The 24,078-nt window shown below is 38.5% G+C and overlaps 1 protein-coding gene across 1 annotated transcript in view; it reads left to right on the top strand.

Moving 5' to 3' along the window:
• COL5A2 (collagen type V alpha 2 chain) overlaps positions 1–24,078 on the top strand; it is a 102,650-nt gene that overhangs the window by 68,913 nt on the left and 9,659 nt on the right. Inside the window, exons 15-48 of the mRNA XM_027704918.1 lie at positions 54–98; positions 1,481–1,534; positions 2,367–2,411; positions 5,141–5,194; positions 6,953–7,051; positions 7,531–7,575; positions 7,682–7,780; positions 8,201–8,254; positions 9,239–9,346; positions 9,812–9,865; positions 10,621–10,719; positions 11,404–11,457; positions 11,969–12,067; positions 12,166–12,219; positions 12,318–12,371; positions 12,852–12,905; positions 13,473–13,526; positions 13,855–13,899; positions 14,331–14,429; positions 15,272–15,379; positions 15,504–15,557; positions 16,279–16,332; positions 16,445–16,498; positions 17,530–17,583; positions 18,394–18,501; positions 18,609–18,662; positions 18,869–18,922; positions 19,966–20,127; positions 20,241–20,348; positions 21,342–21,449; positions 21,594–21,647; positions 21,967–22,074; positions 22,178–22,231; positions 23,494–23,601. Of these exons, the coding sequence (XP_027560719.1) occupies positions 54–98; positions 1,481–1,534; positions 2,367–2,411; positions 5,141–5,194; positions 6,953–7,051; positions 7,531–7,575; positions 7,682–7,780; positions 8,201–8,254; positions 9,239–9,346; positions 9,812–9,865; positions 10,621–10,719; positions 11,404–11,457; positions 11,969–12,067; positions 12,166–12,219; positions 12,318–12,371; positions 12,852–12,905; positions 13,473–13,526; positions 13,855–13,899; positions 14,331–14,429; positions 15,272–15,379; positions 15,504–15,557; positions 16,279–16,332; positions 16,445–16,498; positions 17,530–17,583; positions 18,394–18,501; positions 18,609–18,662; positions 18,869–18,922; positions 19,966–20,127; positions 20,241–20,348; positions 21,342–21,449; positions 21,594–21,647; positions 21,967–22,074; positions 22,178–22,231; positions 23,494–23,601 (2,511 nt within the window). The remainder of the gene's footprint in view (positions 1–53; positions 99–1,480; positions 1,535–2,366; positions 2,412–5,140; positions 5,195–6,952; positions 7,052–7,530; positions 7,576–7,681; positions 7,781–8,200; positions 8,255–9,238; positions 9,347–9,811; positions 9,866–10,620; positions 10,720–11,403; positions 11,458–11,968; positions 12,068–12,165; positions 12,220–12,317; positions 12,372–12,851; positions 12,906–13,472; positions 13,527–13,854; positions 13,900–14,330; positions 14,430–15,271; positions 15,380–15,503; positions 15,558–16,278; positions 16,333–16,444; positions 16,499–17,529; positions 17,584–18,393; positions 18,502–18,608; positions 18,663–18,868; positions 18,923–19,965; positions 20,128–20,240; positions 20,349–21,341; positions 21,450–21,593; positions 21,648–21,966; positions 22,075–22,177; positions 22,232–23,493; positions 23,602–24,078) is intronic.

Here is a 24,078-nt window from a genome sequence, read left to right on the forward strand (position 1 = left end):
GCACTTTGCTTTCACCCATTTCTCTAACTGTGTAATTTCATTTCCATTTCTAGGGAGAGTCTGGACCAACTGGTGCCATGGGAGCAACGGGTCCTCTGGTGAGTGTCGTGTGCACTGGGTATTACAGAAGTGATTGTAGATACTGTTGCCAGTAGGAATTTCTAGGTTTTGATATCTGTATTTGAGGTCGTGGGGCTGAACTTTCTCTTAATTAAGGCTTCATTTTATATTACACTCACAGTAAGTTTGGTCCACTGTAAGTTGTTATAAGGATAATAATGATAAATCAGAAGGCTCAGCAGAGACATGAATATAGGTGTGGTGGTTGTTTGCCTACTCATGTAAGTGTGGGGTGACTAGTTTTTTCTTTTTTACATGTTGATGCTTCACATGGAGCGATTTCAATATGAGAAAAACTGGGTTAGGTTGCTCTGAGGTAGAAGTGGAGTAATTTAGTCAGAAATGAACTAGCTAAGAAAACCATGGGCGGAGGATTTTGAATATTTTGGTAAGGACAAGTAAACAAGGCATGAAAGTGAAATGGAGAAACTTTTTCTCAGAGTAGTTTTCGTTCAGATGCGGTTTTAGAAAACTGAATAGGTGTAAGAACATGCCAAAAACTGACTCTCAGCAGTGCTTCTGGAAGTGAAGCACCTTTCTGATGTTAGATAATGGCATCTCTCTGGGAGGCACTATCTTGTATCAGGCAGGATGCAATATCCCTGAAGTGAGATCCAATTTGTGAATGAGAAGTAGTGAATGAAATTGCTTTATTGTCACTGGTAAGTATATACAGGATTTATTCTAATGTGTTTGGAACTGGAAATACTGTTGGAACAGAAGAAGAAAAATTACTGTTTATTAAATTTCCACTGGTCAAGCCTGTGAGGCTGTAAGGACTAATGTGAGCTCCTACTTCTTTCCTGCTATAGGACAAGATGTGGTATACCTGCAGGGGTAAAAAAAAAATAACTTGCTTCTGTAACTGTTGTTTCCATCATCTGTCCTTATCACTCTTGTAGTCTCAGTGAAACTAATCATGTTCATGTTTTTTGGAACGGCCTACCCAGAGAGGTGGTGGATTCACCATCCCTGGAGGTTTTTAAAAAGAGATTGGACGTGGCCCTTAGTGCCATGATATAGTAATTGGAGTTGGATCAGGGGTTGGACTTGATGATCTTGGAGGTCTCTTCCAACCCTACCTATTCTATGATTCTATGATTCTATGTTAAAAGTAAATAAAGAAGATTGAGCAGAAAACCACTGGAGAGTGATGCAGTGCAAAACTGACTTGAAGCAAAGGAGAAGTCAAGTACGTTTAGAAAAATCCTCAAAAAACAAAGGAAAAAAAATCCAAAAGATGTGGTGGCAAGTGTTCTCTTCATTATGAGGGGGAAAATCAAGCGGACTGTGCTTTGCCCTTTTTATTATTCTGCCATGGTGGCCTCCTAATTAATGCACTTCTTGTTCTCTCTTCAAGGGACCTAGAGGAATGCCAGGGGAAAGAGGTCGAATTGGACCACAGGGTGCCCCTGTAAGTAGGATCTTCCTTCTCCATCCTAGTAATTCTTGCCTTGTTTTACTTAAATCCCTGACCCCGAAAGTGTTTATTCATGTGACTTGCATGGTGAGTTCTGCTGTAGCCTAAGAGTGTTAGGGCTGAGTGGGTTTGTGGGGTGAGACCTTTCCTATAAATTCTAAAAGTTAGAAACAGTTTTTAAAAGGAGAATGGTAGCTGTATGGTAACTTCTCATACCAGAGCTGCCCATGAGGCCAAGTGATCAGAAAAAATTTTGTTTCTGTGGAATTTCTCATGAGAGGCTTTTTTCACCAAAAATTACTGAACTGGAAATAATAGGTATTGATTTTTGTCTGCATAAAAGTTTACAACGAAAGTTTAGATGCAGTCTTTCAATTAAGATTTCAAATTTAGATGAAGTCATACAATTTAATTCCAGATGATAAAGCTGTCTTCTTAAAAAATATTTTGATTTTCATTTAAAAGGATTAGCCTTGACATGAGATCATATTTGAGTAGAAGCTTCATCTTGTTGCTTTTACATCCAATGTCAAGTATTTTTTTCTGGCATTTCTCCCTATGACTTTTATATGCTCCATGTACGTTATATGCCCCATACAATGACACTCTCAAAATATTGTCCTTTCTGAAAATAGAGAAATCCGTTAATTAGAAGGGGAAATGTAATTTCTTCCAGAAGTTTTTGACAGTGTTTGGAGGAATGTGCAATCCAGCACTTCTTTCATCAACTTACTATGTACTGCTTTTATCACATATGCCAACAATAATAATTTTTTAAAAAGTAGAGTTCTTATAAATATTCTCTGTTTGATATTTTCATAACTAGGGCGGGCGTGGCCAGCATGGTATGCCTGGGAAACCAGGGCCAATGGTAAGTTTTTTTTCTCAATCACCTATTTCTTCTCTCTATTTCCACTTGCCTTTTGACACTACCAAAAAAGAAAAAAATGTTGGCAGTTACTGGTATCAGTAAAGTGCACCTGGAATTAATTATCTGTGAGTGATTCCTAGTTCTTCTTATTTTAGTTTTGGTGCTGTCTTCTGAGAAATTAAACTCCATAGTTTACTTCCTCTAAAGGCTTTAATTTGCAGAGAAGTAGACCATAACATCCCCTGGGAAAGGTGATGCTTTGCTGCTCTTATGGAGTCCATATTGTAGGGAGGAAACTGTCTTAAACATCTGCACTGTGATGTAAAGCAGTTTATAATTGTGCATTATCTTCTTTCGCATACAAAGTTGTCAAACAGGAGTGCAGCCATTCCTGGCAAGGAAAAATGCCACTCCCTGAAGCAGAATTTGCTCCCTGTAGTTGATCTCTTACCAAACCTGTGTAAGAGCCTTTTATTTGGGGACAGTCACTTATGGAACTGAAGAACCAGAAGCCTCAATGTCTGCCAAAGTGAGCAAACCTGGTTTGCGTGGCTGTCGAAGTCCTCACATGATGGCAGCAGGGCTGCAGATGATGTGGCTGTTTAAACCATGAAGTCAGTGTATCAAAGGTCGTTGGTTTCAATCCTACAGTCCGGTCTCACAATGCATTTGGAAAATGCATCTGAGAAAAAGTCACATAAATCAGTGATTATTCACACACTTATTATTAATTTTCTGTTGTTTTTGCACATGAGAGCTTGTGATGATTTTGTACCGCTTGTGCAAAGCCTGCTTCCACTTAAAAAATATTGTATACCTTTACATTTACTTTTTTTAGGATATGGTTGACAGTTTCTACCCGTTGATGTAGTCAGCCCAAACCTTTAGGTCTTTGTGATGTTCGGCTTGTAAACAAAACAACAAACCAAACACAACATCCAACAACTGAACACCCCAAAACCATTGCACCAAAACAACCCTCAAACCCCTAAAATGCACCTGACCACAGTAAAAATTTCATTCCTTATTTGCTAATGGTTAAGACCTGAGAAAAATTCAGTTACCCATGTCATTGGAATGAACAGACTATTTTATTAAAAACTTCATTAAGAAATAATTAGCTTTAATAGAAGCTCAAAAAATGAGCTTAAGTTCCTAAAAGCTGCAAAACTCAGTTATTTAGTTTGTCACGAAAGAAGTTAAAGTTGTTAGAAGAAACTCAAACAATGAAAAGATTTTTGCAGTATTGAAAACAAACAATACAGTTTAAAAAAGCTGGGTCCCAAGCTAGGGAATTTTACATGAAGCTTGAAATTTTTCTTTGGCTTAAAATATGAGCTCAGCTTCACTGGACATGGTAACTGGTTGGCTAATATTTTTGGAAAATCCCATGAAGTGTCACAAGGGAGATACTGGTCCTTGATGCGTATGTTTCTCATTGGAGGAAGAGTTAATAAAATGTGTTATTATTTGGGTCAGTGCAGTGGTACACTGGAATTCTGGAATTCTTCCTGCAACAGGAGAGAGATTTAGCAGATATGTATTTGTGATCCGATAAACTGGGACATAGGTTTACAAAAATCTACTTAGTGAGTTGTTATATCAGTTCTGTAGAAATCCAGTGCAAGGTCACAGCAGAAATGCCTGTGATAATGCTAAGTGGGACAGATTGTTCTCATTAAGTTTGTCAGGAGAGCTTTATTACATACAATATTTTTCTCAGTATGAATCATATTTTGCAAAAAGACAGAAAAGATAGAGGAATCCTCTGGGAAGAGTGTTGTAGTGAGTGTTTATAACCACCGTGTGCCGCCACTCTGAGATTTTATAATACAGTAGAAAGTTCTTCTATTGAAAGTCTTGTTCAGCACAGGAGGCATTATGGAAATGGAAATAATTTACAAATTTAAGGCCCTTAATTGGCAGTCTTTCTGTATAGCAGAATGAGGTTTACATCATACCATGCAGGTATTTTCAAGTGTATACACTTGAAGTTTGTTTTCTAGTGAGTTTGGACAGTCTGCCATGTAATGCCTGCCCAAACCTCGTGTCCTCACAGTCACAGGAGGTGCAACTCTGTTGCTCTGCAGTGCAACAAACCAAGAATTTGCCTCTATAGCTGGAAATAGTGTAGCAACATCAGTATTGTGGCTGGAGCTGTCAGACCTTCTGAGAGCATTGACAATCTCAAGATATTCTGTTATTTGGAGAGAGCTATACTGGTTTGGGGAGCTGAAGGTGCAAACACTTGTGCTTCATGGTGTGGCAGAACTCAGCCTTTCCCCCACTTCTTTTTCCAGAAACACCTGCCTATCTTTGAACAAAGATCCAAGCAGTAAATTGTCTCTGCTCTACATCTTTGTCACTCTTGAGAATTTCATACAAAATCTGTGTTTTACAGCTTGCAAATGAACTTGTCTGTGAATCTGGGAATCTTCATTCCCATAATTGTTAACTGTGTGTGTTGCAATTTGGGCATTAATAGCTGAATCAAGAACTTTTCTTTGCTGAAATCAGTAAATACATTATTAAAATACTGTGCCACAGTTCCATAAAATGTGTGTGTATCACTTAAAAAAAGATATTTATAGTTATTTGGGTTTTTTAATAGAAGTTTTATGACTAAAACCCACGTGTAATCCTAGAATCATATTTACCCCAGTGATTTAGGAACTAATCTGTGTGATACAAACTGCCAAATTACAGCTTTGTGTGTCTGTCTTTTGTAGGGCCCACTTGGCATAACTGGTTCTCCAGGTTTTCCCGGTATTCCTGGTCTGAAGGTAAAAAAATAAACTGAAATTATCTTTTTAAAATGTCTAATAACACAGAATTAAAAATAAATACTAGACTGCTCAGAGTTCAGACTGACATGTGCACAAGTCCCCAAGAGTCACTGTGAAACCAATCTTAGTCAAGACCTTCAGAGAGAAGATGAAAACCCAAAGCCAAATGAAGCAATTGCAATTCACCACCCTTAGGATACTTTGCTTTCACTTTTGCTTGTGTTCGGGGGTGATTATAAGATCAATGTCGTGCTGTGCCTCAGGAATCTTGTCCAGTTCATTCAAAGCATAACAAGATGTGCTACAAGTGAGGTTGCGAGGACTGGTCTCAGTCAGTATGGAAGCAGTACCTTCTAGTGCTGAAACTTTTAGTTTTGGCCAAGAACACTTTTTGAGATGACCTCAAATGCCTGAACCCCAAGAGAGATGTGCTGCAGTTCATCACCATAGAGCAAATTATGACTGCTGCCTTTTGTGGCTCTGTGTGATTGGGCTGAAATGGAAAACTTGCACTGGCTGCAGCACTGCCTTTGTGGCACTTCCCTCACTTGCTTTTCAAGAAAGTGTTTTTTTTCTTAGCCTTGAGACAATGTCTTCAAAGACAGAAAAGACAACTCATACGGCTTCCTTATACTTCTTATACTTGCCCTCCACCCAGTTGCTCCTTTTTTTTTTCACTTTACACTCCTAAAACATGATAGGAAAATGTTATACAAGAAGAAACTCTCAATCAGTCAGATAGCCAAGATCAGCAGATGTTTTGTGTTGTTTTGAAGCTGGCAGCGCTCATGAAACTGTGTTTTAGAAACAAGTCTTTAGAAGAGTGTTAACATAATTGTAGAGTCAAAGAACAGCAGGTTGGAAGGGGAGCTGGAGGATCATCTGGTCCAAGCTTTCTTTGCAAAAGCACAGTCTGGGCAAGAGATGGGTGTACAGCTAAATGATAGACCTTTTAGTGCATGTCATAAATGGTTTTGATATGGTAAGTACTATCTTACATAAGCAAATGTTTGGAGAAGCTGTCACATGATGAATCAGTTACAGCTTTTGAAAAGGAGAAGCTTGGCTTCAAGTTTGATCATCAGATGATGTCAAATTGGAGTAGCTGCTTTGAACTGAAAGCTAAGCAGAATACACAATGAAGATGTGGGCTTTAGTTCTGAAGACGTGATATTAACAGCCCTCAGTTCCAAAACACTAATTTCCTATATAAAGATAAAATTCAAAGAAGATGCTAGGAAGAATTTCTTTTTTTTTTTTTTGTTTGAGCATCCAGTCTAATCTTACAGGGATTTTATATTTAACACAGTTCTGAAACAGTGAGTTCATCTGCACTGTGCAAAAAAACCCACCCAACCAACCCCAGATGTGTTATTATGTCTAAATCTTAAGCCTTGCTGCTAATTAAGGTTAAAAAAAACCCTTGTAAAATTACAGACACATACTGGGATTTTAGAGAAACATGTCTGTCCCTTGATCTGATTTGGGCTCCTGGATAATGCTACTTTCATATAGAAAGCTTCCTTGTCTTGTAAACATTGAGGAAAAAAATCCTGTTTATGCTTTTAAAGTTTACATTCACATAGAAGTAATAGAAGGTAAGCAAATAATTAGGAAAGCAAAATTTAAGGGTAATAAACTATTTCAAAACATTAATTATTTTTCTGTTATAAACTCAGTATGCCTCCTTAATTACTTTATAGTGCTGCTTTTTAAGGCAAAATAATGTTGTTATTTTGTTGTATGAAACCTTAGGGTGAAGCAGGTCCAACAGGTCCTCGTGGTCCTGAAGGTCCTCAAGGACAAAGAGGTGAAACAGGTCCACAGGGCCCAGCTGGATCACAAGGTCTTCCTGTAAGTACATTAAATTGAGTTCCTCAGTGCTCAACTTGTGCATGTTATCTGTTTATAGGGGTTTTTAGTACCCCACTTGAGCGACACTGAGTTTTATTCAAATTACTTTCCTTTTTTATTTTTTTTACCAGGGAAAAAAAAGGTCTCATTCATTTGTTTTGTGCTTATTTTACTGATAATAACTTTTCATTATTTAATTACAACAAGAAGGAAAACTGAAAGTTATGCAGCTTGATTCAGTATCAATCCTAGAAGTACTTTAAAACTTGAGTTTAAACATCAGATCTTCAACATTAAAAATCACATTTACTTGCATAATTTATTACCCATTTTAGTGTAAGTAGATCATATTTTGCTGTACTTATTTAATAGTCTTTCTTGTCTGGTCTTCTAAAGTGGATAAAATAACTATCTTCTGCATTTGCTATTGATGCCCTCCTCATTAAAATGGTTCTTAATGATTGGTACATTATCTTTAGGGTACCGAAGGCACAGATGGCTCCCCAGGTGCGAAGGGCCCTACTGTAAGTAACCATATTTCCTACTGAAGAAATCGTGTAAATTAATTTATTTTATTTCCTTATTTTTATTATGTTTCCTTACGGTGCTTGCTGTTATGTCTGTTTGCAGGGATCTCCAGGCACTGGAGGACCCCCTGGTTTATCAGGCCCACCCGGTTCCCCAGGACCACAGGGCAGCACTGGCCCCCCTGGTATCCGAGGCCAGCCGGTAAGGATGGCCTTGCCTCTGTGGGAATCCCAATGTCTGACACGTGTGTCCCTCTGTGAAACTAAAACCAGTCATCAACAGGGCTTCCTTTAAATAAATTAATAATGAGTATGCTGAGACTCGGATTTTGTGGGTCTTCTGTGTGTCCAAAATACTGTTACTGCTTTCTTAAAAGTCTAAGAAAGGAGAGTGTCTATATAAACCCAGACAAAGAGATTTATTTACTTTTTGTCTTCATAATGTCATAATAAACCAGCATGGTAAGGGGATAGACAAACCATTATAAGCATCCTATTATATTGCCTACAACTAGTAACTAAACTAGGAAAGGTTCCTCTGTTTCATAGTATAATACAAACTGATCAGGTGATTTATGCAGACTTTAAATCTTATCAGTGCTATCCATGTCTTTGCTTTCAGGGAGACCCCGGTGTCCCAGGTTTCAAGGGAGAGGCAGGACCCAAAGGTGAACCTGTAAGTCTCCATATGCTTTGTAAGATGAAAAGGAATCACAAGGGCTTGTATGAATGTTTCAAGTAGATCGTTGCATTTTTAAAGACATTTCTAACTGCTCATAATCATGAGAGTAACTATTGTGGAAGGCAAAGCACAGTGACCCCTTGGTAGAGTGTGCTAACAATGAATGGTGAAGTGGGTTCTTGGATGTTATAAATCACCCACCCAATCTAGGCCTGACAGGACTCAGGGACAGAAAAACCACATAGTGCATCTATTGAGGTTTCTGCAGCACACAGAAGTAGTTTCTCCATCTCATATGATTCTGGACATTAAAGAGCTCACAGGTCTGTGTGCTAATCATAATGAAGTCCATTTTATTTTAAGCTTACATTTAATACTTATTAAGTTTTCTATACATTATAGTTTATTTAGACACAAAATAACATAAATAGTTGCACGTTCACAGTGTGAATAGCTGTTTAGGCCACAGTTAATATTTGTGAAAGGTTACTTGAAAACATGGCTAATTCCATGCTGTAACCATGTGACTTTTGGGACAAAACTGACTCTACAGAGTTTAAGTTGGTTTGACTTGTCAAACAATCTTTAGTTTGCCTTTCTCACTAGTTAAATGATCATGTAATAACTGAAAAAAATGTACAGGTGAAGTAATGGTTTTCTTACTACTGTCTTCTCTACTAGAGTCTCACTGAATTTTGAATTCTTTGCAGCTTTTCCAAATACAAATTATTATGGGTAACTGTAAGAAGCACTGTACAGCCCAACTGCAGAATTACAATTTATTAGCTTATAAATATTGTAAAGGAGAAAAGCAGATGCTGAAAAGCTCCATTTTTTAACTGAATCAAAACCTAACTCTTTTTTTCTCCTTTATTTGGAAAAATGTTTATGGTGTTTAGAAGATGGTCTGTCTCAATATGCTTGAGAAGTGGTAAGCTTAACAATGATTTTTTTTAAAAAGCATTTTACTTTTGCTAGGGCCCACAAGGTCCCCAGGGTCCCATTGGCCCCATTGGTGAAGAAGGGAAAAGAGGTCCTCGAGGAGATCCAGGGTCAGTAGGTCCACCAGGCCCTGTTGGAGAAAGGGTAAGCAATCCAAAGGAATAATGTCTTGAGACAGCTGAGCTGAAAAACTTCTTCACCTAACCATGGATGTTCCTACATGGATGTTCTTAGCTTTGTTGTGGGTATAGTCAAACTTTATTTTCCTAACAGAAGTTAATACTGTGCATTATTTTTTCTTTTGACTGGATATTTTCATGTGGGGATTCACTGCACAGGGTGGTATGGTAGGGAAAATGATAGAGATAAGGACAAGGTAATCTGCAGACCTTTTTCTTAACCCTGTGTAAGTGGTCATCTTGCATCATTCATCAGCATGCATGAATGAGATATTGATATTTTTACCACTCCAAGTGGTAAAAAAACCCCAAGACTAAGTACTGAAGTTAGAAAATTGTAAGGAACCCCCAAACCATAAATCTGGTCCTTTATTTGCAATAACTTACATAGAAGTTAAGATAATCACCTCGTATCTATTACTTTTCCTAGGGTGCTCCTGGTAACCGTGGTTTTCCAGGTTCTGATGGCTTGCCTGGACCCAAGGTAATTGAAATTAAAGTGTCCATCTTTTATTGGGTTATTTGTTAAATTTTCATACATGCAGATACATAAAAAGAAATTCTTCCGTTAAAAATGTGTGCTTCTGGGCAAATAGGCAGATTCTCAAAATCACTGGAAGAACAATCAAAAAGACCTTAGAAATGCCAAAAGGGGGTCTGAGTGTTTTGGCACTAAAATTTTTGGGGAACAGTCACTTTCAGTTCTTGTGATGTTCTGCTTTGCTTCCTTGTCCCTGACTTAAGGCTTCCTCGTGCTGAAATGTGCATAGATAAGATACTTTGACTTATTCTACTACTATATTTCTTAATGTATTGCTCTGTAGGAAGTAGCTATTTGAAAAATTGCCTTTTCTTCGTGTACAGTGTAATTTTCCTCACACAGATGGGCTTTTCTATCTTTGGCTTTCCTAACCACTCTAACACTTCCACTTCACTTAAGTGATTCACATGGGTGTTTTTCTGGTGCTTCTGTAAATTCCTAATTTCTTGGTAAAAATAAAGGGATTCTAAAATTCTTACATAAATTTGCTTCAAGGGCGAGAGACAATTTTAAGTAAAAAATTGGGAGAAAAGTAGTAATAATAATAATAATAATAATAATAATAATAATAATGGTCTTGATAATTGGGAACTCTGTTTGCAAAAATAGGTCCTTAATGGAAGACGCTGTTTTTATTTAACTTTCTCTTACTGTTGCTGCTTGGACTGTTAACAAGTAGCCCCTTGGTATCTTTCTAGGGTGCCCAAGGAGAGCGTGGTCCAGCAGGATCTTCTGGTCCTAAAGGAGGTCAGGGAGACCCTGGACGTCCTGGTGAACCCGGCCTTCCGGGTGCAAGGGTGAGGGACTAACAGCAGCACACTATAAATCATGGCACTCTGCATTTTCTAAAGGCAACAATGAATGTTTGGGAATTAAGAAGCTCTTATACAAGGCTTTCAGTGGGGCTAAAGGGCAAAATACCTGTCTTTTTTCCCTGCTGATTTTGGGAAGCACAGGTTTTGTCTTTGAGAAAGGGGAAATAGCCCTGACTGAGAACAGCTAAACAGAGGGAAGTGAGCTTGTAAAGCACATAATTGCCACAGAGAACATGAATTGAAGGCCAGCCTTCGTTGAATTGGTGGTTGATAACTTACACAGTTGGGTGATGCCTGTCATCTAGGGATTTGTTTACAGGAAAATTATTTGAGAGCAGTTTGGACTATCTGAAAACGACATAAAGGGATAAAAAAAGAGATAAAAGGTAAGATATGATATAGATCGCTGGGTTATGTTGGCAGAAATATAGGTGAGCCTGTGAGAAGCTCAAGAGGTATAACAGCAAGAAAAGGGGGAATAGGAAAAGGAAAGCTTAGAGACAGTGAGGAATGAAGCTGTAAAGTGAAGATAAGGATGAAGACCTTTAGCACAGGGAATTTTGTACTGTGGTATTAACTGTGCATGTTTTTTGGATTTATTTACATTTATTTAATGTTCTAGAATTATATGCCTAACCCTAACACCAATATTGTTCCCAATATTAGGGTTTGACAGGAAATCCAGGTGTTCAAGGCCCTGAAGGAAAACTTGGCCCCTTGGTAAGTGTTACAGAAATTAGTTCTTTCAGTTAATGTTGCAGTAATTCAGAGGTCCCACGTCACTGAAATTACTTCTATTAACATGAGTTTTCTCTGTTTCTTAAGGCTCATCTTCTCTTTTAATTGTGTGCTTTAGATTCCTGACTTCAAAATTAGTTTTGTCTGTATAGCAGTGTCTGTTGTTCAGCGGCTGCTGCAACATTTTTAAACCATTTATTGCTAAAATATTTTTCTAGCTGTCTCTTCAGGGACACAATAAAGTCTTTGGTACATAATGACTCATTTATAATAATTTCATAGTACTTGGTTAAATCCAGCAGTATGGCTAAAGCTACGTCTCTCTAAAGACATTTTAGCTGATAAGTGGAGCACCAAACCAGGTTAATGTTATTTTCTTTCTGTATGCAAACATTTTCTAGAGGTTAATAAATGCCTATGAATGTTTATAATTTATTTGTAAATAAATTTTATTTATTTATAATTTAATGTGGAAAATTCTTTCTCTCTGCAGGGTGCTCCTGGTGAAGACGGACGTCCAGGTCCAGCAGGTTCAATAGGAATCAGAGGTCAGCCAGGCAGCATGGGCCTTCCTGGGCCAAAGGGTGGTAGTGTGAGTATGGCAAGATCTGTTCAACTTTAAACATCTTCATATATTTTAATGGATGAAAAAAGTATCTAAAAATAGTCATTTTTATTCCTGCAATTTAGGGTGATCCTGGAAAACCCGGAGAAGCAGGCAATGCAGGTGTCCCAGGACAGAGAGTGAGTGTGGTTGTTATTTGCAATGATTACAGAAAATGATGCTTTTCTTTTATATAAATTCATTATACAAGATTTCTTCCTATGTCATTTTAATTTAGGGAGCCCCTGGTAAAGATGGTGAAGTTGGCCCTTCTGGTCCTGTTGGCCCTCCAGTAAGTCAGCTTTTACCACTCTGCCTGCTAGTCACTCCATTCATTCATTAACCTTTTGGCTTCCATTTTTTTCTGTCTTCATGCCAGTTGTTGATTCCAGATGAAAAAATCCCAAGAACGTTTAAAGAACAAACTGTCCTAGAAAAATGGGAAGCTTTGTATTAAATATGTGTATATATATATATGTGTGTGTGTGTAGTCTAATTCCTTTTACTAACCATTACAAAAAATAGTGCATGGAGCAAAATTTTCATAGTTCATTTTCCTAGCTTCCTTAGTTTTAACAGAACTGGTTCTTTTCTGTGACCACAGAACTTTTGAGGGGGGAAAGATCTTAAGAAGAAATAATATCTTTTAGATAGGGTATATCTTGGCCTGGGATAAGTAAAAGTGTTGAAAATATACACATTCAGAGAGAAGAAAAATTGTGGATCCTACCTGTATTCCTCTACTGTTTACTTATTATTTTCTTTTGTGTAGGGTCTGGCAGGAGAAAGAGGAGAGCAAGGCCCTCCAGGTCCTACAGGGTTTCAGGTATGTGCATTCATTTTTATTTTTAGTTTTATTTTGTTAAGAAAAAAAATAAACAGCCATGTCTTTATCAACTTAAATTGGAGAAGTTCAATAAAGTGATATATAACAAGACACAACTTCAGAACTAAGGCAATGTTCAGAATAATTAGTGATAACTTTCCTATCAGCTGTGCACTCAACTGAACTGGCAAAGGCTTAAATGCCAGCTCTGTATCCCTTGAGAAAACTGCTGTTATTCAGCTTTTATTTGGAGATTTTCCAAAGATGTTCCAAATACGGAGCAAAGTGATTGTTTTGATAATGAAGTATTAATTAAGTCAATCTCTGTTTATAGAGACCTTTATTTTTAGGGTTGACATGCATATGTCCTGCAAATGTTTTAGAGAAGGGCTGTCATCTCATTTGGGGGAGGGAGAATGCTTTGGTGCAATATTCATAAAACTGTTTCCCTTGGGGGTCTCTTGTACTGAGTGTGCTAGTACATTCATAGTCTTGGTGTCTTAATTAATTCTGGATTTACATAAATTTCTATCACGTTTGTGAGCATTTTATTTACTTTTTTCACAGGGCTTACCTGGGACACCAGGTCCTCCAGGTGAGGGAGGAAAGCCAGGTGATCAGGTAATTTATGTGTAATATATAATTAAAAAGAATTCACTTCATAAAGTAATTTTACACTTTCTTCTCTTTGTAATTTAATTTCCCCCTCTCCATTTCAAGATATGTACTGATGTAGTTTGCAAACTGGCCAAGAACTGCTTTTGGATAAAATAATTGCTAGAATCTGACCATGTTCTTGGACTGAGTTGGACCATCACCTCTTGTCATTGACAGATAATATTTAGAACCAGCCATCTACATTCACAGGACTTTGGAAATGAAAATGTTTATCTCTGATTTCTTTTATGAATAGTGATTTCTTTCTAATAGTAAGTTCTGTTCTGCTTAGGGTGTGCCTGGAGATCCTGGAGCTGTTGGTCCATTGGGCCCGAGGGTAAGTGTTCGCTTTCAGAGTTTAAATATTCATAAAAGTTCTCTGAGGTTGAAAGTTGATATATAATACAGACTTTAACAGGTAAAGTGGCTATTTGACTTTTTTCCCCACCAACAAAATCGTTGTAAATGTGGATATTTTTTAAGATACTTTCTGTAAAACCTACTACCTTTATATGGGTTTGTAGCTCCTGAAGTGGTGTCGAGTACCAGCTGCTAAATGAATTGATTTACAGTTGTGAAATGACAGTTTTTAGTTTGTTGACAAACATGCTATTTCCCCCACCTTTAACAGTAAAAGCATTTTATTTGATCAGTTCTCCTAGAATTTGTTCACGGGCTCTGCAGTTCTGCGCTTATGATGCATTTAGCATTTTGTCTACCAGGACTGTACCCTGACTTCAAAATAAGTAATAATTTTCCATTTTGCAGGGAGAACGTGGCAATCCAGGGGAAAGGGGAGAACCAGGGGCATCAGGACTCCAGGGTGAGAAGGGTATGGCTGGAGGTCACGGTCCCGATGGTCCAAAGGTAAACTGAATGGAGATTTGCATTGCTGGAGTGATGCAATGTATAATTCTGCTCCTTTGCATGAACATGAAAGAGAGGGCTTTCATTATTATAAATATGAAAAATCTTTTCTTTGTGTAAGGGTTCTAGGAGGACACAGAAATTATTCCAGTTATAACAATATCAATGACTTTCAACATACTTAAGTGCTGAGAGATAGAATTTTGTATTAATTTATATAGGTCTGAAGTTTAAAATGGTTTTTGTGTTTCTCAGCAGAATGGGACAAAACCACTTCTGAGCTACAGACAACCTTCTAGCAATGTTTTAAGAGCCATGTCAGCTTGTGCAAAGACACTTGGCAAGGCCAAGCATTTTAAAAAAAATGCTGAAAGCTGCGTGCCTGCCTCTCATCTGCCATTGATGTGATTAGGCCTAGGAAGGGAGTAGGGAGTGTCTCTAGTAATGTGGGACATGTGATAGGCATGAACTGGGAGAAACAAAGGAAAAATAAAGCACCTTTGCCCCTGGCAACTTCTACCTGTACCTGCTTTGTGTACTAAACCCATGTGGCATCGAGGTCAAGGCAGAAACATGCTCAAGCTTCTTTTTTTGCCGGTTTTCATCCCCAATATGCACTGAATAAATACTTTGGAAGGACTGTGGTGTCACAACTGAACTTCCTGAGTAACACAATGGGGAAAGAAAAGTATTTGGATGTGAACAAAGTCCAAATTTCAGATGAAATTATAACTTAAAATTGTACCCCAGAGACTTCAGCACAGGCAGAGAATGTTCTGCAGCCAAGATACAAAGATACTTCTCAGTTGAATAGGCAACAACTTGTTCTTTTTGTGCTTCAGGGGAGCCCAGGCCCTAGTGGGACACCTGGTGATCCCGGCCCACCAGGTCTTCAGGGCATGCCTGGGGAAAGAGGGATTGCTGGAACGCCCGGCCCCAAGGGTGATAGAGTAAGTCTCTTTGTTTCTGTTCTCCTGAGTGGAATCACCTATCTCTTGACACTACAATTATTCCATGGTATGGACTATTCAGCACTCAGTGTCACAACTGAGCCTTTCTGGGTGTTTTCCGTAGGGCGGCGTAGGTGAGAAAGGTGCTGAAGGTACAGCTGGCAACGACGGGGCAAGAGTAAGTAAATCTGCCACTCTTCTTAGATCCTACTCTTCACACCCTGGGTTGTTTACTGTGCTGGGGGGTCTCAGCTCATGGAGTTAAACACCAAGCTTAGCAATATCACGGATTTGTAGTCATTGTCATTACTCCAACCTCCAAGACGGTTTTGGGACATCTGTGTTCCAAGATCCTGTTCTGTATCATCAATAATGGGAGTTAGGATGTCAATGGAAAGGATTCTCAGTCGGTTTGGGATTCGGCTAAGCTGACTGTAATAAGAAATATGAAAAAAAAAAGAACAGGCAGAGATCAATAGGGGAAAAACAGGCCTTCCAGCTCTGACTCCTGGACTAAGGCAGATGCCTTCCTGTTGTCTGGATTGAGTTGCCCACAGTCACTCCTGAGTTTCACATGTGAAAATTCCTGTAAATGTACTAAGCTCCACATGGGCGATAAGTCACAGGCCTTACTCATAAAGACTGCATGAAGGAGAAGATGAAGTTAGATGAGAAGAAAGAGAGAATGAAAGAAAGCAGGTCTTTTATGGGGAGTTCAGTCATTGGGAAAGGAAATGCAAGTCAGTTTTAGACAAAGGAGTTAAAACAAGTTTTCAGAGATGAAGAAGAATTCAAATGAATGAAAAAGCATATGGGAATAGTAACATCTGAGAAGTTTTAAAGTAACTGTTTTGGAGCATCATTTCTCTAACTTTCTTTCATCTTAATTTGTTCAAAAGGGTCTCCCTGGTCCAATAGGCCCAATGGGTCCAGCAGGTCCCACTGGTGAAAAGGTAAACAGATTTTTATTCCATTCTCTCCTTAATATTATCAGACTTTATTAGCACTTTTGCTACTCAACAAATAAGTTACTTGGGAAATAATAACCTTTAATTTTATTTAAAGGGTGAACCAGGCCCTCGAGGTCTAGTTGGTCCTCCTGGCTCTCGTGGAAACCCTGTGAGTAAACATGCTTTGGTTTTGCCTGGCATAAGTTAATATCTAACACTGATCCAAATTCCAGGTCTTTTTCTCATTTGCTGATATATTTTCCTCTTTTTCTTTCCCTTTCTTTGTATCCAGATTTGTAGTTCTGACTTGTAACTGTGCACTTGCAAAACTATTACTAGATTTTGATCCTCTCTTCTATACTTGTTTTAGGGAAAACTTTGCAGAGTTAAACTCACATCACTCCTGAAAGCGTGCCACTACTTTTAGTTGTTTAAATGTTTTTAAAAGCATGCCCATACCAGATACCACTGTACATATACAAATATTTAGATGGACAAAGTGAGGAGGTAATTCTTAGTTCATCTAGTTATGTAACTCTTGTCATCTTCCCTCTATTAATGACTTTGAGTGTTTTAAGGGTTGACTTCAATTAGGGAATTAGAGGCTCAGCCCTTCTTGATCCTTCATACTGCTTGAAATTGATTGTGTCCCTGTCATAAATCAGAACAGTCTTATTTCCAGGATAAATTGGAACAGATTCCACCCTCTAGGGAGTACTGGAGTTGGCAGCCTTCAGCTCCTTCTTTTCCAAACAAATGTTGTGGGGAAAGCTCAGCTGAAGCAGCTCATAGCCTGTTCTGACTGTGTAGAGGTCTTTGAACTACTGTTTTTTTTCCCCAGTGTGGTTGAAGTGGCAGGTTGCGTGAAGTGCATGCTCTTTGGCTAATCATGCTATCTCTGGAAGGGGTGGGTTGGGAACAGAATTTCTCCTACTTCTGCTTTAGTACTTGTTCATTCCTTCCATTTTTAAGTTCTGAAAGCTGCGTACAGTCTTGACCACATGGCAGATTTTAACGTCGTAGTTAACATCCTTTGTTTTATGATTGAAAGATCATTTGATTCTGATTAATAGAGCAAAAGTATAACAACACTTATGACAATAAATACTTAACATCCTTTCTTATATCTTTAACTGTAAATTATACTGCATATAGAAAGACAGTTGTTAAATACAATTATTCTAATTTTTTTTTCACCAGGGTTCACGAGGAGAAAATGGCCCAACTGGTGCTGTTGGTTTTGCTGGCCCTCCGGTATGTGTTTTGGAACACTAATGAGTTTCCTTTGCTCATGCTTTGACACAGCTCATTTCCTTCATTATGAATAATATTGCAGTGCTCTGGAACGGGAGACACATTTTTGCTGCAAAAAGGGTTGTTCCTTTTCCCCGTCAGTATATCAAGTGAAGAAAAGGGCCAATAAATGCCCTAGACAGTTGAAAAGTGGTTTTCTTTATAGGGTTATGTAATCGCTCACCAGATCTCGTATTTTCATTAATATGCAATGTTGGTCCTTTGAGATTAAAATGAGGCAAGTTGAAGAGTGTTGTCTGCTGAAGGTAGCAAAGATTTGCACCATGAGTAGTGGAGGCTGGAATGAGTTGCTGGACCAGATGGAAGGGAATACTCTAAACTTTCCCACAGCCTAAGTATCCTGTTTCAGACCTTTCACAAAGAGTCAGGCACCTGCTTCCTTCTCTGGGAAAAAAAAAAAAGCCTAGAAAAGACAATTTCGTTTAGCTCTTTTTGATTTTAAGTATGTTGCTGTGGAAAAAAGAAAATCTGAAGAAAAGGGAAATGTGAGCTAGAGAAGAAAAATATCTAAAATGGAAATATTGACTTCACAGAATGTTCAGAAAGTCTCATGTATGATCTTCTAAAGACTGTGCTGAACTGTTACAGCTCCCTTGATCTGAACTGTTGAGCAAATGCAGTGTTTTCTGGGTCAACTTGTTCCCTTGTGTTTTTTTTCCTTATAGAAAATCCCTACAAAATAACTTTGTTAGGCTGGACAGATTTGGTATTATCTAACCTGATTTCTCTTCTAAATATTATTTCTTATAGGGCCCTGATGGTCAGCCAGGTGTAAAAGGTGAACCTGGAGAACCTGGACAGAAAGGAGATGCTGGATCTCCAGGACCCCAGGGTCTTGCTGGGTCTCATGGTCCACCAGTAAGTGAGAATAACATCATCACAGAACCAGTGACGTAGGCTGATCTTGCTTGTTTAAAAAGTTCTGGGTGTTCACTGTCACACCTCTCTTTCTCCTCTCCTCGTAGGGTCCTCCAGGTGTTCCTGGTCTGAAAGGTGGTAGAGGAACTCAGGGTCCCCCTGTAAGTAGATTTTATTTGTTGTGATCTGACTGTAGATAACCTAATACTGAAATTTTACGTAATGTGTGTATTATTCCTTATGTCAGCTTGTTTTTTCACAGCCTGCAAATATAACATTTGCTCGCTAATTCAGCTGAGAACATTTGAGGTACCTAATGCTGTATTTCTTTTGATAAATGTGGCATTAAAACTTTTTTTTTTATTAGGGTGCTACTGGATTCCCAGGATCTGCTGGAAGAGTTGGGCCTCCAGGACCTACTGTAAGTCAGTTGTTATATTCCTAATAGGTGGTTAACTGGTCATTAAGAACCTGAAGACTAAATAAAGTAGGAAAGGTGAAGCAGTGTTTATGGCCTGGCACTATAGAAACAACAGCTAGTCAACACTGACTTCTGTGACTGCATGTTTACATCATTAAGTAAAACTCATTAGTCTTTGTCTTGATCCAGTGCCAGTGTGTCCAATGGGTGCAAGGCTTTCCATTGTGTTAAGTAGACTTTGAGCTGACGACTTAATTGCTTAAAGGAGCAAAACCCCAACCTATATCTGCCTCTTCTTTTTACTTTTTTGTCCCTTCAGTGGTGACTGAAGTTAGGGTAAAGGAGGAGGCCTCTGCTGAGTTATCTCATTGGTGGAGTTACTCGTAAGATCCATTAAAATAAATTCAAAACAAAACCACGATCACAACATTTTCAAAAACGCAATTAAAACAAAAAGTTAGCTGTGGATCAACAAGTTGAGGATTCAACTTCACGGAGACCTGTGTCATGCTTCATATGCCTTTTGATATTTTAATGAGAAAAATAACTTGCAGTCGTTGTAAATTTCTCAAAAGGCGAAGATTATGAAAAACTTTGTATTCCTGTGAAGTTTTTAAAAAATTTTTAAGGAATGAGCAAAGATCTGTTACAACAATTTGTACCATGTGAATGAAAAAATTGGATATGGACTTTAGCTTGATGATAGTGGGAAAAAATGGGCAAGAGTGAGTTTTCTAGCAATGGTTGTACACCTGAGGTGAAAAGAAAAAAGAGAAAAACAACCAAAAAAAGTGTCTTTTAAAGGAGGGAGTTTGGAATTGAAAATTGGGGAGGCAGAGGTGGAACTTGAATGTAGTTTGATGTTTATTTCATCTCATCTATCTGATCATAAAAGAGATGATGAGAATGAGCTTTTAGATCATTCAGATTTTCAGCCTTTCTCGGACTATACGTATTTATAGTTAATTAAAACACGGTCCTTAGAATTTTATTGTCCTGATCAGAGAAGGACCCAACGTAACGAGGTGTTTTAATCTCCTTAGGGAGCCCCAGGGCCTGCTGGGCCTATTGGTGAGCCGGGAAAAGAAGGTCCCCCAGGTCTTCGCGGTGATCCCGGTTCTCACGGCCGCGTGGGAGATCGAGGACCCACTGGGCCTCCTGGTGGCCCTGGAGACAAGGGTGACCCAGGGGATGATGGGCAGCCGGTACGTCCTCTGAATGTCACTAATTCTCCCTGGGCCAGCTCTGGGCTTGGTCTCACTGTTATTTATTACTGCTGACACGACAGTGATGTGCTTTTCTCCTTTCTGGATTTCAGGGCCCAGATGGCCCCCCTGGTCCAGCAGGAACCACTGGTCAAAGAGGAATTGTTGGCATGCCAGGGCAGCGAGGGGAGAGAGGCATGCCGGGGCTGCCAGGTCCTGCAGTAAGTAATGACCAAGGCAGTAGGTCACCAGCCTGGGCATTCTCTTTGTGGGATTCTGAGTGTAGTGCCCCACAGCACAAGGAGAAAGCTGGAAAACTTCAACTGCAGGAGCAAATATAGAGAGAATAGAAAATAAATGAATCTTATGCAAATGCATGAGGTGCAAGGTTTGTTTCTGCCATAATGGAAGGTCTGAACCTGAATTAAGGATAAGGGGGTAATAGCATTAAGACTTCTGACTAAAATGTTCCTATTTGACTTAAAACTAGAGCCTTGAAAAAAACAACCCCAAAGTCTTCATTTAGGTGCCCAAAGGTTACTTGAATGTGAGCGGATACTCTGTAATCACTATTTCATAAATAGTGAACTACAGTCTTTAAAATTGCCATTTGTGCTCTCCTTGCTAAATGTAGGATTTATAAATATTTATTGGAAAGCTGAATTATCCAGGAATTCAAGTCATTAAATAGACTGTTAGTTAAAGGGTTGGTATGGAGGATCTGCCATTACCACTGGATCTATAAAGTCAATGTATAGCTGAAGTCGACCAGAAATTATTCCAGGCTAAGAAGATTTGTTGGTTTTGAAACAGAGAAAAAAACCCCCAAAAAGTTACTTATATCAAACTTCATTATATTTTTCTGGAGTCTAAAAGACCTTACCTGTTGCAAATAATGACATTGAATGTATTGATTTATCAAGGGAGTGTGTGCTTAAGAGAGTTGCTACTAGATAAACTAACTTCAAGTGCAGCTCCTAGTCAGTAAAAGCCTATTCAAAAGTAACTAACACAATTAAACTTCTCAAAAATACACAGTGTATTAAATATGTATTAAAATCTGTAAGAACATTTTCTAGAATTATCAATGTTTGGAATTTGCAAATGTAGATAGTACTTCAGGCTGGATTAATGAGTAGTTTTGCAGGCAGAAGTTTTTTTGTGCCTTCTTTGTTTTGTGATTAAAATTTTGATATTTCTCATCTTTTTTTTAGGGTACACCAGGAAAACAAGGTCCCACTGGGCCACCTGGTGATAAAGGTCCCCCAGGACCCATTGGCCAGTCAGGTGCCACTGGACCTGTAGGTGAAGCTGGTCCAGAAGTAAGTATTAGAGCCTTGTAGCGTGCAAAAAAAGTCTAGAGGTTATTCTCCTTGAACTAGAAAGTTGTTATCCACCTCTAACTTCTTATAGAAATGCAAAGTTACAGAATTAACTGATAGCTCTATTTTATTCCATAACTCCAGGGACCTGCTGGTAATGACGGTACTCCTGGACGAGATGGAGCTGTTGGAGAACGTGTAAGAATATGTTGTTTTCTTAAGTAACTTCTGGAAATCTCTGTTTTATTGTTGACTTAATGTAGATTTTTTTCTTCATTCAGTTAACCTGGATGGAGAACTTGTTCTGAAAGTGTATCACAGCTTTGGATAAGCAGTACCTCTCAAAGCTGGGGGTACCTGGCTAAGAGGCTAAGAACACCTGCCTCCATGAACTCAGACTTGAGTTCCTGCAGCAGGAATAGCTCTGTAGATTGCAATAGCTCAAAAATAGGTTAGCAATGCTACTGGTCTAGACCAATCCTCTCTAGATAAATAATGTTGCAATTCTGTTTTGCAGGGTGATCGTGGTGAACCTGGCCCTGCAGGCTTACCAGGTTCTCCAGGGGGTCCAGGAACTCCAGGCCCTGTTGGTCCTCCAGGAGATGCAGGTCAAAGAGGTGAAACTGTAAGTGAGGCTTTTTTTAAAGACACTTTGTTTGTTTATCAAAAAACCATCATGTCTGGTTTTGTGCATTGCTTCACATCCCTTCTGTGTGTCATCTTTGTAGGGTTCTCGAGGTCCGATGGGTCCCCCGGGTCGTGCGGGAAAAAGGGGTTTGCCTGTAAGTTGTCCATGGTCACTGTGGTTTTGTCTGAGATACCTTTTACTGGAAAGTGTATGAGAAACTCAGCCCAGATCAGAACGCTAAACAGGGCTTCACCTTCTAGTGTTCTGACTGCAAGTGGGTGCAGGTGGTCTTCTGAGCAGCAAAGCTGGACAAATCTGTTTAGATAGTCCAGTTATTTCCACATTGAAATAACAAAGGCTTTGGAAGCCTCTTTTTTTGGACTGTGTTGCTGTCTGGATAATGGTAGGACATGAGTTAACAAATGGCTAGAATCTGTGTTTAAATAAAGGGTAAAGAGACAAATGCTGAACAGAACGGCACATTTTTAGGTAAAAATGGCAGAAATACAACAAAATCACCTGTTCCCATTAAACTGCCTTAATTCAACTCATGATTTTCTAAATTCAGTCCAAATGGAAAGCTAACAAAAGTCATCTTTTTTATGTTACATAACTCTTTTACAATCCAAGCTTGGAACAGAAAATTAATTGCAAACTTGGGAAATTCAAAACAATGTTGTCCTGTCCCTAAGCAGATGTCATTTATGAGACAGGAAAAGTTTATTGAGTAGTTAGTGATAATGATGCCATTGATAAAATATTTGGAGTCTGGATTTGAGAAATTTAGCATTTAATTTGAGCTGAGAAATAGAGAATTGAAAGCAGAAGCCGTATTGTCCACTGATTTTTGAATCAGTATGAGAAGTTTGAAACTCAAAACTAACGAAAATGAAATTGTGACAGTAATAGAAGCAAGCTATTTATACTGGAGAGCCTGGACATTGTTGTCTGTAGTTAAGGAATGTAACTTCAGTTGTACAGTAATCACAAAGAAGCTGTGGGAAGTAAAAATGCATCATGGAGGATTTCATAGTGAAAATATGTCTTATCATTATGAGTCTGTGAGAGATCCATAATATTTCAATCTCATCAACAAAAATCATTTGCCATATCCAGAGAACTTCTTAATTCATACAAAAATTGGTTGGTTTTTTTGGGGTTTCTTGTTTTTTTTCCTGTATTCTGTAGCTAAGTAGGTCAAATTTACTACAACGATATTTAAGCATAATTTTTCTGTATTTATTTTTACTTATTCTTTGGTAAAACATTAAGGTTCTTGGAGCTGACCCAGCATCACCTTCTTTTTGGCTTTAGGAGGGAAGAGGTCTGAGTACAGTCTAAAGACAGATGAGGGGTGTTTGAGGTTGGGGTTTTTTTCCAGTTCTGAATTTTACAATTCATCCCTGATATTTACAGGGTCCCCAAGGACCTCGTGGTGACAAAGGTGACCATGGAGATCGAGGTGATAGGGGCCAGAAAGGACACAGGGGTTTCACTGGGCTTCAAGGTCTTCCTGGTCCTCCTGTAAGTTTTTCTGTTTTTACTATAATTCTATTTTCTTGGTAGTTAAATAATGTATCAGGAACATAGTTATTTAAAACAGAAAACAAAGCCAAATAGTTACTTATTTCCTCCCAAGGTGTTTATGGGTGGCCTGGCAGTCCACACTTGCTAATATTTTTCATGCAGCTTTACAATACCATTGCATGATGAGGTAAAACTGTGTGTTGCAAGATAAAAAACCCAACACCCAAATCATATTTTCACTTCACATTAACTCTGTCAATCACTCTCTTGTAAGCCACTCTGATTCTAAACGCCATGAAATCAAGACTTTTCTGCAGAAACAACTTAATATATAGCCAAGCACCAGTAAATTCTATTAATTTACTAAGGTATTAAGGAAAAAGTACTACCCATTGTTCATGTATATTTTAATCCTATTCATCCCAAATCTTGTGTATCACACATTAGCCCTTTAAAGCTAAAGGAATATGCTTC

This window comes from Neopelma chrysocephalum, unplaced genomic scaffold (assembly GCF_003984885.1).
Source record: "Neopelma chrysocephalum unplaced genomic scaffold, ASM398488v2 Primary Assembly neopelma1_298, whole genome shotgun sequence".
Classification (NCBI taxonomy): domain Eukaryota; kingdom Metazoa; phylum Chordata; class Aves; order Passeriformes; family Pipridae; genus Neopelma; species Neopelma chrysocephalum.